The 14,330-nt window shown below is 43.1% G+C and overlaps 3 protein-coding genes across 9 annotated transcripts; 2 read left to right on the forward strand and 1 right to left on the reverse strand.

Annotated features, from left to right (window-relative positions):
• The first annotated feature begins 41 nt into the window (after positions 1 to 41).
• Positions 42 to 6,146, forward strand: glyctk (glycerate kinase). 3 transcript variants are annotated; one of them, XM_031786518.1, is made up of 6 exons: positions 42 to 239; positions 1,353 to 1,405; positions 1,659 to 2,037; positions 2,128 to 2,279; positions 2,412 to 2,587; positions 2,712 to 6,146. In XM_031786518.1, exons 3-6 carry the CDS (start codon positions 1,682 to 1,684, stop codon positions 3,606 to 3,608), a joined length of 1,581 nt encoding a protein of 526 aa, XP_031642378.1. In that variant the 5' UTR covers positions 42 to 239; positions 1,353 to 1,405; positions 1,659 to 1,681; the 3' UTR covers positions 3,609 to 6,146. The 3 variants fall into 3 exon arrangements, with proteins under 3 accessions (XP_031642378.1, XP_020349113.1, XP_020349104.1); XM_020493524.2 differs by lacking the exon at positions 1,353 to 1,405 and having other exon boundaries at positions 56 to 239; XM_020493515.2 differs by lacking the exon at positions 42 to 239 and having other exon boundaries at positions 998 to 1,405.
• tcta (T cell leukemia translocation altered) lies at positions 6,014 to 8,111 on the reverse strand. 2 transcript variants are annotated; one of them, XM_020493547.2, is made up of 3 exons: positions 7,542 to 8,111; positions 7,310 to 7,396; positions 6,014 to 7,192 (listed from the first exon to the last, which is right to left on the reverse strand). In XM_020493547.2, the coding sequence occupies exons 1-2, from the start codon at positions 7,750 to 7,752 to the stop codon at positions 7,338 to 7,340; spliced, it is 270 nt and encodes an 89-aa protein (XP_020349136.1). In that variant the 5' UTR covers positions 7,753 to 8,111; the 3' UTR covers positions 6,014 to 7,192; positions 7,310 to 7,337. The 2 variants fall into 2 exon arrangements, with proteins under 2 accessions (XP_020349136.1, XP_020349126.1); XM_020493537.2 differs by having other exon boundaries at positions 7,342 to 7,396; positions 7,542 to 8,108.
• Positions 8,112 to 8,187: 76 nt separating this feature from the next.
• LOC109898509 (vacuolar fusion protein MON1 homolog B) lies at positions 8,188 to 14,108 on the forward strand. Of its 4 annotated transcripts, XM_031786345.1 has the most exons (7): positions 8,360 to 8,447; positions 9,575 to 9,675; positions 9,837 to 10,132; positions 10,338 to 10,559; positions 10,699 to 11,491; positions 12,571 to 12,718; positions 13,095 to 14,108. In XM_031786345.1, exons 4-7 carry the CDS (start codon positions 10,385 to 10,387, stop codon positions 13,314 to 13,316), a joined length of 1,338 nt encoding a protein of 445 aa, XP_031642205.1. In that variant the 5' UTR covers positions 8,360 to 8,447; positions 9,575 to 9,675; positions 9,837 to 10,132; positions 10,338 to 10,384; the 3' UTR covers positions 13,317 to 14,108. The 4 variants fall into 4 exon arrangements, with proteins under 4 accessions (XP_020349087.1, XP_020349093.1, XP_031642205.1 ...); XM_020493498.2 differs by having other exon boundaries at positions 8,188 to 8,373; positions 9,837 to 10,559; XM_020493504.2 differs by having other exon boundaries at positions 8,315 to 8,447; positions 9,837 to 10,559.
• Positions 14,109 to 14,330: the final 222 nt, after the last annotated feature.

The following is a 14,330-nucleotide window of genomic DNA, read 5'->3' on the forward strand; positions in this document are numbered from 1 at the left end:
AGACACGCGTATTAACTCTCGCGATATACAACAACTATCGCGGTACAGTCAGTTCATGTTTTGCACACAACCATAAGAGCACAGACTATAAACAAGGAAGACGCAATCATAACGCTTTTGGATACAGACAAAAATGGAGCAGAGAAATTCTCACATTTACAATAATTGTAACTACTTATCAGTCATACAGTAATACGTGCTCTGACTGTCAAGACAGAGTAACCGAAGTAGCAATGCAGGTGAGTTTGAAGTCATTGGGTTATGTAAATCGAACCCTAGCCCTGGGGTGTATTCGTTACGCCGATTGCAAAACGATTTGCAACAGAAACCACATATCCAATCAGAGGGCAGGGTGGGGTATTCCCATAATACCTATCCAATCATTTTCAGATACACTGAAAACGTGTAGCTCCGAGAACATGGTTTAAATGGCTACCTAGAAATGTCTTAACCATCACATTACCAGCTTGCAGGTGATAGCCTAGCCAACGACAGGTGATAAGCACATGGAAAACAAATTGTGTACTGTGCTTCCCATCTTGACGTGAGTGACGTACAAGTAATAGCCGAAATAAATGAAACACTTGAGTTAATGAGGGATACAAAGTATATTGAAAGCAGGTGCTTCCACACAGGTGTGGTTTCCATTAGTTAATTAAGCAATTAACATCCCATGCTTAGGGTAATGTATAACAAACAAAAAAATGTCCAGTTTCCCATCATTTACTTTAAGGGTGGTCTCAAAATAAACATAATTCAGGTTTAAAGGATGTATGTATGTATGTATGTATGTATGTATGTGTCAAGTCACCAGATCTCAACCCAATTATGGGAGATTCTGGAGCGGCACTAAGACAGCGGTTTCCAGCGTCAACAAAACACCAAATGATGGAATTTCTTATGGAAGAATGGTGCCGCATCCCTCCAATAGAGTTCCAGACACTTGTAGAATCTGCCAAGGCACATTGAAGCTGTTCTGGTGGCTTGTGGTGGCCCAACACCCTATTAAGAAATGTTATGTTGGTGTTTCCTTTATTTTGGCAGTTAGCTGTATGTGAGTGAGGTTTGAATATTCAGCACTCATCCACCCTGCCACAAGGTGGATCTATCCTCATTCCAGTCAATATTTTTAATACCTAGTTGCTCAAATTGAATACTGCTGTGTGTTTTGACCCTGGGTAGTAGCTGATTTGTACATCTAAAAAGACAAACACGCAGACTGCTCACTTTTCCTGCCCTATGGTCAGGCTTGAGTCAATCATTACACATAGGGTACACATTCAACTTGAGTTGAGCTCTGTCCAGATTTTGCCACACTGTCTTAGTGCTAATCCCGACTCTGCAATACACAGCTCGCACACGGAGCACAGAGGAAATCCAGAGGTTCACCATACCCGGTGTACAGGTAGGCAACCTCTGTAGGATTCAGTCAATGACTTGTCAACTAAATGCAGAGACTATGGGGTTATCCAACATGTTTGGTGGGCATCTCAAGGCAAGTGACAAAGTTGACCTATCTGGATTCGCTTGGGTGTACTCCTTTTGGTAAATGACCAGTAAAATCATAACAGCAGAAACAGCAAAGGGGGTGGTCATAATTTACAGTACATCCTGTGATCGAGAAACATGGTTTTTGCCTTTTCTCTCCTGTCCGCTAGGTGCTCCCTGCAAGGACAGACTGATGGCTTGTGTTGTGTCCCTGTATCGGCCTTTATCTTTACTGGCCCCTGTGGGGGTGAGGCGAGCCATAGTTTGCAGAATGTCACTGGACATGCGAGCACGGGAGGTGTTTGCTTCGGCTATCGAAGCTGTGCAACCAGACATTGTGATGCGGCGGGGTCTGGAGCGTACAGGAGACACCCTCCTAGTGAATGGACGCAGCTTCACGCTAAAGAACAACCTTCACCTGGTAGGCTTTGGCAAAGCTGTGCTGGGCATGGCTGCTGAGGCAGAGAGGATAGTGGGGGACCACTTGGTGAGAGGAGTGATCAGTGTGCCACACGGCATTCAGGAGACAATACGGCAGCATGGGAAAGAGTAAGCAACTCACACTAGAACCAGATTGTTTGTGGGTGGGATGGGTTTGGTTGGTCAATTAATTCTTAATCTGTTTTACTTCCACCTCAGCCAGATGTTGTTGAAGGATGGAAGTCGCATCACAGTGATGGAGGGAGCTAAACACAACCTGCCAGATGCTGATGCCCAGAGGGCAGCCGAATGTATCAAGGAGCTGGTCAGCACACTAACAGAGAATGACATGTTGCTTGTACTCATCTCAGGTAAACTGATACCAAACTATTAAATCATGTAACTATGTCACACAAACTAGTCATTACTCAATTTGAATCACTGAAGCTACAGGTTGTCCATAAATATGTACATACCTTGTGTGTGTGTGTGTGTGTGTGTAGGAGGAGGGTCTGCACTCTTGCCTGCACCAGTCCCACCAATCTCTCTTCAAGAGAAACAGGATGTTACACGTAGACTGGCTGGTGCTGGTGCCACCATTCAGGAGCTTAACTCTGTACGCCGTGCCCTGTCAATTTTGAAAGGAGGAGGACTTGCACACTGCGCTCACCCTGCTCAGGTAAGAGCACAACTGTACTAGCTCATTATAGAACTTACCCAAAGACCTGAACTTCTTGCACATTAGCTTTACATTCTGGTTGTATTTGGCCAAATAAAATGTTCCTGTTAACATTTTATAACAGGTGGTGGCCCTGGTTCTGTCTGACGTAATTGGAGATCCCCTGGACTTGATAGCCAGTGGCCCCACAGTGTGGACTGAGGTGTGGCCTGAGGAGATTTGGTCAATCCTTGAACGTTACGGGCTGTCCTCCTCTCTCCCTGTCTCGGTGAAAGAGGTGCTTGGACGCTCAGCTCCCCGATGGGAGGAGTCTGGAGAGCAGTCAGACAGGGCGGCACATGTTCTCAATGCTGTGATTGGCTCCAATAGCATTGCTCTGGAATGCGCAGGGAGACGTGCGCGGGAGCTCGGATTCCGTCCAGTTGTGCTGTCGCCAGGGGTGTGCGGGAACGTACAGTCTGTCTCTCGCCTTTATGGTCTACTGGCTCGCTTTGCCTGCTCCCGTGACGAGCCTCCTCCTGAGTTGCCTGCTGAGATTCTGAAGCTGGGGCCCGAGACAGGCGTGGAAAGCTGGGACTTGTGCCGTGCTATGCAGGTGCTTGGTGAGGGGCGTGGGGAGGGCTGGGGAGCCACCTGTCTGCTTGCTGGGGGAGAGCCCACTGTGCAGTTGACAGGCAAGGGGCGTGGTGGGCGGAACCAGGAGCTGGCCCTGAGAGTAGGGCTTGAGCTGGCAGGCATGGAGCTCCCTCCGAAGGGTCCCCTGTTCCTGAGTGGTGGGACCGATGGTCAGGACGGGCCAACTGAGGCAGCAGGGGCAGTCACAGACGCGGGGCTTGGCAAAGAAGCACGAGCACAGGGGCTCGACCCTGATGGCTTCCTCGTCAACAATGATTCCTTCACCTTCTTTTCACGCCTGTCTGGTGGGCAGCGGCTGCTCCTACCAGGGTTAACAGGTACCAATGTGATGGATGTGCACATGCTGCTCATCCCACCAATCCCCATAGTTGTGTCTGGTCGTTGATGAAGACAAGGGCATGAAAGCTGTCAATTACACATTTCAGTATGAATCCATTCAGAGCAGACTGAGTATATTCAGAGAGCAGCTTTTCAAAGCTGATCATGCCCATGATATTCTTTCCAGCAAGCCCTTTTGGAGATCCATGTTTAATTTAAAAAGCAGCAGTCAGTTATGTCTATAAGAATAAATACAGTAAATAGTGTACTTTTGTGTTATTTGTGAAGAGATTGTTTCTGTACAGAGCAGTTAGTCAGGCGGCTAACCAAATATACCCAAGAATGTTCCAATTAATGATACAAGTATCAGACATACACTAATACTAGATACCTACAGGAACATTTTTGAAGATTGGATGCAGTCTAATAAAATGGCTGCCATTCTGATTTCCTATTAGATGAAAATAGGGTAAAGTCATTCCAAATAATATGTAAATGACTTTGTAATGTTATCTACCCACTAAATAAACCCCACAAATAACATAGACAATAACATACTCTTAAGACCTTCAAGGGGGTCATATTGAGGTCATTTTGACCATAGTCCAATGACTATGGGAAAACATTTTGAACTTGTTGATAGAGCCAAGAAATTTCACAGCTGGGGCATGTCTACGTTATTCTTGGCTATAGTGCCATTAGATTTGGTCCAATACCCCCCTGGCTGCCATTTCCCATATGACCAATAACCAGCTGCATGGGGCCATATTGGACAGGATTCACTTGGACATGTCGCCATAAAATTAAATGGTACTTACAGCCCAATGATGGTTTCAAATGTTTGAGAGGGTCTGGAAAACGCAAAATGGCTCACAAACGACATATATACTTATCCTTTAAACTTGGTGAAAACATGTCAAATGAATTTTTCCATGACTAGTTCCAATTGTTTTACATGTAAACACTCTAGAAAGTAATTTGAGTGTTCCCTGAAGTCTACTGATTGCAATGATATGTTTTGTCAATTAATCTTTTTTTAAAGACAGGAAACCTGCCCTGTACACATCACTTTAGCTAAAACTACATAGGAATGCATTATGTCCAGCAGAGAGAGACAGGTAACCCATTGAGACCTTTCAGTATTTACACGTAGTAAAAGTCGAAACAAAGATGTCTAGCTATAGTGCCATTGCAGATTTTACCTATTATACTCAGTGGTGAATTTTGTTCACCAAATTCGACACTCATTGATCTCCATACAAAAATGCTTTGCTTGGCCAGAGAAAAAATGAAAAACACCTGCTGGAGAAGACAGATTTTGGGTCCAGTTATCCCTCTCACTTTGGACGTTCCTCTCTAATACTACAGAGATGACTTTAATCAACCAAGTTGATTTTCACCTGTTGACTCTCTCAATGCCACACACTTGTCACTAATTATCAGGACTGCCCTGATAGGATTTAAATACAAACTGAAGGTGTGAATGAGCCTGTCAAGCCGTTACTCAAGTTTCTTTCCAGTTGTGTTAAAAGTACATTTCCTTGTATATTTTAGTTACATAATACTTTTCCTTGTTTAATATAATCATCCTTCTCACCTTTACCTTTTTACATTATGCAACTTGCTTATGTCTCTCCTTTGTTTCAGAACCACACACAAATCCAACTTTACCATGTCCAACCACAAGTCCATAATAAATATGTGAACTTTGGCTCTGTCTCCTTGCTCTCTGACCGGAGCAGAGTAAATCTAGATGGTTGTACAGTCATCTCAAATAAAACTGAAGGACCTTGGCGTTACTCTGGACCCTGATATCGCCTTCGATGAACGTGTCAAAAATATTTCAAGAACAGCCTTTTTTCATCTTCGTAACATTGCAAAAATCAGAAACTTCTTGTCTAAATGAATTGAATTATACCCCTGGTGACATCTATCCAACTAATTCCCTATCTTGGATTTCTTAGCCTATTTTTCAGTGGCCATATTGGAAATGCCGCCAGGGTGGTGTAATTGACAAAATCTGCGATGGCACTACAAAAATAGTTATTTAGACATGCCGTAGCAATGTGTGAAATTTGGTGGCTCTATCATTTTTTCACATAGCTGCTGGACTATGGTCAAAGTGACCTCAATATGCCCCTTATTAAGGTCTTAAGAGTACTTTATGATCAGATTTGTCTATATCTGGGGTAATATAGTGGGTAGATAAATTAGTTTTTGATATTGTTTGGAATGATTTTACTCTATTTTCTTCTAACAGGTAGCCATTTTATTAAAAATAGCCACCATGGTTGACTGACAAGCTCCCCGGGCTGCAAAAAACATTAAAATGTTCCTTAAAGTATCTAGTATTAGTGTACCAAGTTTGATACTTCTATCATAATTCTTCCATTTTATGTCACCTATCTGCTGGACTAAGTTGTGTGCTAGACATCGTTTTAGACAATGAAAAAAAATAACATTAGGAAATTAGAATTTGAAACAAAATTATTTGTACCAATCAACTGCACAAGACCATAACATAAAGTGTACAATCAATGTGCCTACTCCATTGGACTGCTACAGGCACCAACCTGTACCTGAGACAATAAAAAGCATTATTGGCCTTCACTGTTGAATATTTTCACAGCAATCAGAAGACAGGGCTGCGTTCAGTACAAAAAAAGCATACTCCAACATTCAAATGGAAACGGTGCTGTTCTAAATGGCCAGTTAAAAACAGGGAGGGGTTGGGTTGTGGAAGGCTGTTACCTTTAAATACGTCACTCACCTTCTTCAAGCATCAACCTGTCAGACCCACAAAACAGAGCAAACCTACCGCATCTGTTCAATAACGTTTTGGGGAAACGTGTCATTTAGTACAAACAGATAAACAATGTAGCAAATGTTCAATCAAACTGAACCCACCCCAGTCTTCACTGTTTTATATTTTCATAACAATCAAAAGACAGTCATTGAGGGATCAGGCTGTCAAGAATAAGAAATATGAATTTGAGGAAAGCTGCTGTTAGATGTAAGACCTCTATCTCTGACCACTCTCTCCACAGTAGCCTTGCTCCAGCGCAATCTTCATGGATTACTATGTAGTCTTGCTCCAGCAAAAATAACAACAGAAACCATCTCTCTGAACAGCTCCTTACTCATACAATATGTTATGAACAAAACTGCAGTCACACCAACCCACAACTCTCACAGCATACAGTTGTTGAGTCTCTCCAGATTCTGTCTAGATTAGAGTAACATTTCATGTAAATCTATATCAATCAGTGGATATGTAGCCAGATGGATATTTGAATGTCTCACCAATAAAAGGAAGTACAATTGTACATGAGCCAGAGGAGTTAAATTTAAAAAGATATGAGATTAAAAAAGATATGGCATATGAGAGAATATCTTAGCATATTACATGGTGTTTATATCGTTATATCGTCATGACAACCAACAAGGAGAAACTTCTTCAGCTCAAAGGAAGTGTCCACAGGCCCACCTCATCAATGAACTCCAGTCCATTTGAAAAGGCACAACATTAGCAAGTCTGTGTCTACTCAGCAACCCTGTCTGATAAGACAGAGAGCAAATGGTATGTAGTCCAACTTATGTCCTGTCTGTCACTCACGATGTGTCTTGAGGTTGTCTCCTGCCGCACTCTCCCTGACAGATAGAAAACATTATCACAACCATTCACTGATATGAGACAAGGAAAGGTTCACACCTATAAACGAGACTGTATAGTGACTGGGGAGAATAACAGTCAGTATTTGGGGGTACCTGGAGGGAGACATGGATGCTTGGACACCTACCATCCGCTCCTGTGAGGTGCAGTGTCAGGTGTGCCTCCATTCTTTCCACCAGTACCTAAACGTTAGAAAGCAATACAAGTTAGCTAGCTAGCACTTCATGGCAGCATGCCTTTCAGACATAGCTAACTAACGTTATAGAACTAAACGTGATGATGGTGGCAAATATTCGAATATGAATAAATATCTAGTTTAGCACTTACCTTGTCGGTAATACATATCGTTCACAGTGTTTCCGTAAAATTTCCAAGCGAAATGGATGGCAATGAGACTGACAACGAGCCAACTAAACAATATCTTGAATATTGACACTCTCATATCATTAGCCAGCCAGTCGTCAACAAATTCGGAAAGAAACGAAACAAACCCGTCCACAATCCGTGATAAAAACTCGAAATCCCAGGGCTCTTCCATTTTATAAAACAACACCCAAAATGTATGCTTTGTCAAAAAACATATTTTATCTAAACCAGCTAGCTAACGTTAGTTAATATGACCAAGGCCGAGTAACTGTCTAAACCACTGAGGTTTAATATAGCTAGCTATATGAACAGGGGCTAAACGCGTAACAGCTAGCCAACGGGTGATGCGCTGACTGTTTCAAATCACCCCATTCGTCAAACAGATTGAGGAGGAAACGTTCAGTCACAGATGTAATAATATTTTCTTTACTGTTATGTCACGAAACACTTTTCAATTCAAATAACCGTACTATTATAATGAGATAACCAGTATCTAATATAGCTAGCTCTTGGTACAGTTAGCTACCTTTTGGGGGAGAATAGAATCCTCTGTGTCAAATCTGAAAGTATATTTTTTGGTCTAGATTTAGGGAATCGTGTCTGTACATGGCTGCGCATTGACGGCAAACCAGCACGAATCGTAAACAAACAACAAACAAAACGAAAAAGCGCACTGGAACGTATCCTGTCTGTGGGAGAGGGAGTTTCTCCCCTCATTGGTTTATTACTTGCTCCATCTAAATTACCATTGGACAATGAATCCCGTCACCATTGGGATTATGGATGTGCTGTTGTGAGTGGAAAAACAACTTGTTTACCAGTTAGTTATACCTTTCCCCCGATGATTTAACAACGGAATAGCCAAACGTAAAATGTGTTTGTTACATTATTTCAAGTTGTGTTAGTATTGTAGCTACATTGATAACGTTAGGTATTTGCTAAAGCTACTATAGTTAACTAGCTGGCTGCTTTATTGTGTTCGGCAAACTGGAGGGTTGGGAAGTACAGTATTGGAATGTATTTAGCTGGATGTTACGTAGTGAGGGTAGCTTTAGCCTGCAATAACATCTAAATAATCTAGCTAGTTAGGTACTTAATTTAGTTTTAGTTAGATAGCTAGATAGGTAACGTTAACTCATTAGCCCAAAATTGTTTTGCCTGCTAATCGTATTAATCCAGTTAGCAAGATAAAGGCATTTTAATTTAGAGCTAATGTTAACTGTGATGTTTTCTGGTCTGTATAGCGATGCATATTGGCTTCATCTGTTTTAGGAAATTAATTTAGCTAGTTAAATTAAGTTGAAGTTCAAAGCCTAGTAAAAAAAAAGCTAATGTTGCCAGTAACAAACGGCTAACGTTACTTAAATATGTTCCTACTGCAGGGGCTTTAATCTGATCAAGATGCTAGTCAGTGAGTGTTTGTTACCAAAACTAAACACACACTGCGTGTACAACAAATTAGGAACACCTGCACTTACCATGACATAGACTGACCAATGCTGTGTCAATGCACTTCCATCAGCGTACATGAAGGGAAGGAGACAGGTTAAGGCTTGAGACATGGATTGTGTATATGTGCCATTCAGAGGATGAATTGGCAAGACAAAATATTTAAGTGCATTTGAACCAGGTATGTTAGTAGGTGCCAGGCGCACTGTTTTAGTGTGTCAAGAACTGCAACGCTGCTGGGTTTTTCACACAACAGTTTCCTGTGTGTATCAAGAATGGTCCACCACCTGAAGGACATCCAGCCAATTGACACCACTGTGGGAAGCATTGGAGTCAACATGTGCCAGCATCCCTGTGGAACGCTTTTGACACCTTGTAGAGTCCATGCCCTGACTAATTTAGGCTGTTCTGAGGGCAAATGGGGTGCGCAAATGGGGTAGCTCGAATGCTAGTGGTGTGCTGTTGTAGTATGTCTGTTACTGTTAACTGAATATCAAATGAATGACTAGTATGCCAATGAATGCTTCCTTTTCTGTGATTTACAGTGTTTGTGATGTCAACATGGAGAGAGATGACAATCAAGAAAAGGGAGAGATGGAGGAGATAAAGAGTGAGAATCCATCCTCTGACTGCACACTGTCAACTGGTAATGAAATGCCTTTCTAATAGCATGTGATATCTAATCTATAATGAAAGTTAGCTAATCTTTAATGACATCCAGCTGATTTTGACATGCCTCCACTCAGTAAGTAGGGGGATCAGCAGTGTTTGTAATTATTTTACTGAGTTCATTTGTGTGATTTTCAGGTTCTGCTGATCTCACTCCTGCTCTGCCCTCTGAAAATCACACAGTTCCTGAGCCTGCTGGGCCAGTGGGAGGAGACGACGGCACCAATGTGACTTTAGAGGAGCCTAAGAATCCACCTCCATCAGATACTATGGGTGAGGAGGGGACCCAGGAACTAGAACTGGCCCCTGATCAGGAACTAGAACCAGACCCTGATCAGGAACTAGAACCAGCCCCTGTCCAGGAACTAGAACCGGCCACTGTCCAGGAACTAGAACCGGTCCCTGACAAGGAACTAGAACCGGCTCCTTACCAGGTAAAAGATGAAGAGACTGATGAGTGCAATAAGACAGAATATCATAACAGTTCAGGTGGTCAACCAGAGACTGTGCCAGAAGAGGCTTCATCTTCAGCTGAGAATGTGCAGGACGACTCAGGGGAGTTTGTGGTCACTATGTTGGCCAGAGGTAAACTGGAGGAACAAGATATGGGAGTGAAGGGGATGTCCTCTACACTTTCAGAGACTGGCGCCCCAGAGGCCCCCCCATCCTACCGTGATGAAGACGTGATGGCTGAGAGCTGGAGGCAGCACAGGAAGCATGTGTTTGTCCTGAGTGAGGCAGGGAAACCAATCTACTCCCGCTACGGCAGTGAAGAGGCACTGTCGTCCACCATGGGAGTCATGATGGCACTGGTGTCCTTTGTCCAGAGTAGTGACAACATGATCCGCTCTGTCTACTCAGGTGAGCATTTCTAGAATTTCCTTACATTCTTGACTATGACAATAAGTTACTATAGGTGTTTTTGTATCATACTTGGCTCCTTCTGTACAGCTTTACATCATGATGTTTCCCTGTGTCTCTACCTCTACTCTTCCCTCAGACGGGCACACGGTGGTGTTCATGCAGAAGGGTCCTCTGGTGCTGGTGTCTGTGTCAAGCAGCCGTCAGTCAGAGCAGCAGCTGCGTGCTGAGCTGCTGTACGTCTACTACCAGATCATCAGCATGCTCACCCAGGCCAGCATCACACGCATCTTCGAACACAAGAAGAACTATGACCTGCGGCGACTACTGGCCGGCTCCGAGAAGATCCTGGATGGCCTCCTCAACCTGGTGGACTCAGACCCCAGCTTCCTGCTGGCAGCGGTGCACTGCTTGCCCCTGACTTCCTCTCTTAGGGACTCCCTCAGCCAGATCCTACAGAAGGCCATCACCCCAAACCTGGTCTTCTCCATCCTCATTGCCAAGAACCAGCTGCTCACCATTGTCCAGGAGAAGACGGTGATTGAGGACACCAGGCTGGAGCCTGCTGATGTCCACCTGCTGCTCAACCTCATTGGGGCCTCCTCTGCCTTCCAGGCTGGAGAGATCTGGACTCCCATCTGCCTGCCTCTCTTTAACCCTGACTGTTACTTCTATGCCTACATCTCCTACCTGGACCCCCCAAAATGCACTGTGTGTCTGCTGCTGCTCTCCACGGATAAGGAGGCTTTTTATGCGGTGGCAGAGTGTAAGAGGAGGATAGAGTTGGCCATGCTGGCTCAGAGCTCTCTGAGGCTCATTGCCAATGCCCACTCCTACAGCGTGAGCCAGGTGGGTGTCTCAGACCTCAGGCACTTCATGTACAAGCCCTTTGATGTCCCAGACAACCACAAGCAGCTCACCCAGTTCACCAGGTAGGTGGTATGTTTTGATTGTGCCTGTATAACCTTCACCCAGTGAATGATTATGAATTATTCATGTCTTTGTCATTTTACTACTTTCTTGCATGTTTTAACTAAATAGTGGTTCTGCATTTCTGTGTTAATGCGCAGAAAGATTAGCCTACAAACATAATTACTCAAAAAGTAATGTCAAAGGGGAGATGTGGGGCGGCAGGGTAGACTAGTGGTTAGAGCGTTGGACTTGTAACCGAAAGGTTGCAAGTTCGAATCCCCGAGCTGACAATGTATAAATCTGTCGTTCTGCCCCTGAACAGGCAGTTAACCCACTGTTCCTAGGCCGTCATTGAAAATAAGAATTTGTTCTTATTGCCTAGTTAAATAAAGGTTAAATTAAATAAAAAATGTGAAGCACTGAAGGCTGCTGAAGGGAGGAGGGCTCATAATAATGGCTGGAACAAAGCGAATATAATGGCATCAAACCCATGGAAACCATGTTCTAGGTATTTGATGCCATTCCACTGATTACACTCCAGCCATTACCAGGAGCCCGTCCTCCCCAATTAAGATGCCACCAACCTCCTGTGGTGTGTAGTACATCAAAATATGTGCCTCAGCAGGTCGGATCACATGCAGCCTCCAGTAGGCCTATTGCTTATGATGGCCATATTAACATTACAGAATCGTCTGCATTGAAAGTGCATGATATCCATGATGATACTGATAAGATTGTATCACTCTCACTGTAAGCGAAGCATGACTTCAATTATTTCTTAATTATCTTGATTGCCATCTTTGGGTTTCTTATTAGACCAGCTGTACCAGTGAGAACCAACTTCCAAAATCTAATAAAACAGGGAAAATAAATACTCACCATGCAATGCTGTGTCTTGCAAACTGAGTTATTGAAAGGCTAGTCTGACGTTAGAGCAGCATGATCAAAGTGGGAGAAGCAAACATGTTTTATTTTTCCAAACACACTGTTCTATGGCAATTTCTTTCTGATGTATACAATTGGCCGACATTTACACTGCATAATGTCTAAGGTCTTGCCCTGTCCTTGTTTAAGACGTTTGATGTGCTGTTGATTTCAGCCCAGAGATGGAGGCTCCCTACAGCACGGAGGAGGAGAGGATGCAGCTGCTGGACCTGTACCGTTACATGCACAGTCGCATCCACAGCTCCTCCCGGCCCCTCAAGCTCATCTACCACGTGGCAGAGAGGGAAACCCTGCTGGCCTGGGTATGTCACGCCCACAGGGAATATACACGTAGTGTTACTATGGGCAGGTCTATTGACTGAAGCTTGTTTTAGTCTGGAGGCTAGGGTCTCACAAACTTGCATTCTGTTCCAGAGTTTACATTGCAGTATTTGAGCTATGATGGATTGTTGCTAGCGTTCATGTTGCATACCTTTCGGCTCAATGGAACACAACAGTAATTTCAAGGAATTTGAAACGTATATATTTAAGGTTTAGTTTATTGTCATGATGTAGAACATTGGTAACTAAGAGCTGAATTGCAGTATACAGTCCATACCTAAATGAATAGACAATTAATAATAGTTGAAATGGACCTGCTAAGTCAACTAATTGCATGCTCTGTCCATTTCTCTGTAGGTCACAAGTAAATTTGAGTTGTACACTTGCTTCAGCCCGTTGGTGACTAAGGCCCGTGCCATTAACGCAATAACCAAGCTTCTACGTTGGATCAAGAAGGAGGAGGACCGTCTCTTTATCCGATACCCACCCAAGTATTCAACCACGCCCAACCCCAGCAAAAGCTCCCGCAAGTCTGACCAGCAGGACTCCACAGATAATGGCTTTGCGTCTCTACTATAGAGCTGATCTAGCCCGGGCTATTCCTCTCTGTCAACAGTTTATACACCGGTTCTACTAGAAGAGGTGTTTGGCACTGACCACATCCTACATCTTTTTGGACTTCATTGAACTTTGACCACTGGACTATTGAAGGATGACTTGCCTTCTTGAAACTGACTCTATTATTATTTCTGTACCTTTTATAAGAAAGCATGTTTAGTAACTGTGTTAGTGCTTTTAGGTTCCAACTTGGTCAGGAAAACTGTAAGGAGAAAGCAAACATTTTAAAATTGGCTAGTGGTGGAACTTTCAATAATATCTAATTGTTTTTATATTGTTTTATTCTATTGTGACAAAGGTGAGAACTCTTCTCAAAGGCATAATATCTGACTCATTACATACAACTATTGCAATTCAAGCTTTTGTGGTCATTGACACTGTAGCACATTACAAAAATGAAAGTAAGGACTACCTAGAACTACTCCTGAATTTCTTTTCAAATGCCTTGCCATCATACTTATTGCTAGAAACCTTAATGTTGACCGGATGACAAATAGGAAATTAATTTTTAAAAGTTTGGTTATTGGTGGGATGAACAGAATTTAAATGTATCAATGTCTTATTTTGAAATCGCATCCTCTAGACAACTGGAATTGGAAGGATTACCACTCTTGTATGTGTCTGGATAGTCCATGACATCACCTCTCTACATGTTTATTGTTCTCAGTTGATACAATTGTTTGACTGGCATGTTGTCTTTGCAGTTTAGATTGTAAATAATGCTCTGGTAATAAACATTCAGTTACATTTTTCTATCCTTAATATTTTTACATCTGCGAGACACATTTTCTCCCCACACTGTAATATTCGTTATTTGAGGATTACCAGAGTAAAGTACTTCAAGGCTAAATGCTTTTTCCGGCCCACAGATCCTAGATGGGAGTTCCAATTTGTGGAGTTCTTTAAATAAAGACACTTGCTGCAAATTCTCCTGGCGGATACCGGGATCAACTATGATGTGTTATTTCATGAGTG

The sequence above is a fragment of the Oncorhynchus kisutch genome, linkage group LG1, assembly GCF_002021735.2.
Source record: "Oncorhynchus kisutch isolate 150728-3 linkage group LG1, Okis_V2, whole genome shotgun sequence".
Lineage (NCBI taxonomy): Eukaryota > Metazoa > Chordata > Actinopteri > Salmoniformes > Salmonidae > Oncorhynchus > Oncorhynchus kisutch.

What these genes read in the sequence shown, in the direction of transcription:
- glyctk (XM_020493515.2), top strand. Translation starts at nt 1,240, where the DNA reads ATGGTCAGGCTTGAGTCAATCATTACACATAGGGTACACATTCAACTT. An exon ending in ATACGGCAGCATGGGAAAGA is followed by an intron (nt 2,038 to 2,127) that starts GTAAGCAACTCA and finishes CTTCCACCTCAG; the next exon opens with CCAGATGTTGTTGAAGGATG. An exon ending in ACTGCGCTCACCCTGCTCAG is followed by an intron (nt 2,588 to 2,711) that starts GTAAGAGCACAA and finishes ATTTTATAACAG; the next exon opens with GTGGTGGCCCTGGTTCTGTC.
- tcta (XM_020493537.2), bottom strand. Translation starts at nt 7,752, where the DNA reads ATGGAAGAGCCCTGGGATTTCGAGTTTTTATCACGGATTGTGGACGGG. An exon ending in CGATATGTATTACCGACAAG is followed by an intron (nt 7,397 to 7,541) that starts GTAAGTGCTAAA and finishes TCTAACGTTTAG; the next exon opens with GTACTGGTGGAAAGAATGGA. An exon ending in GCACCTCACAGGAGCGGATG is followed by an intron (nt 7,193 to 7,341) that starts GTAGGTGTCCAA and finishes TCTATCTGTCAG; the next exon opens with GGAGAGTGCGGCAGGAGACA.
- LOC109898509 (XM_020493498.2), top strand. Translation starts at nt 8,336, where the DNA reads ATGAATCCCGTCACCATTGGGATTATGGATGTGCTGTT. An exon ending in GATCCGCTCTGTCTACTCAG is followed by an intron (nt 10,560 to 10,698) that starts GTGAGCATTTCT and finishes CTCTTCCCTCAG; the next exon opens with ACGGGCACACGGTGGTGTTC. An exon ending in GGGAAACCCTGCTGGCCTGG is followed by an intron (nt 12,719 to 13,094) that starts GTATGTCACGCC and finishes ATTTCTCTGTAG; the next exon opens with GTCACAAGTAAATTTGAGTT.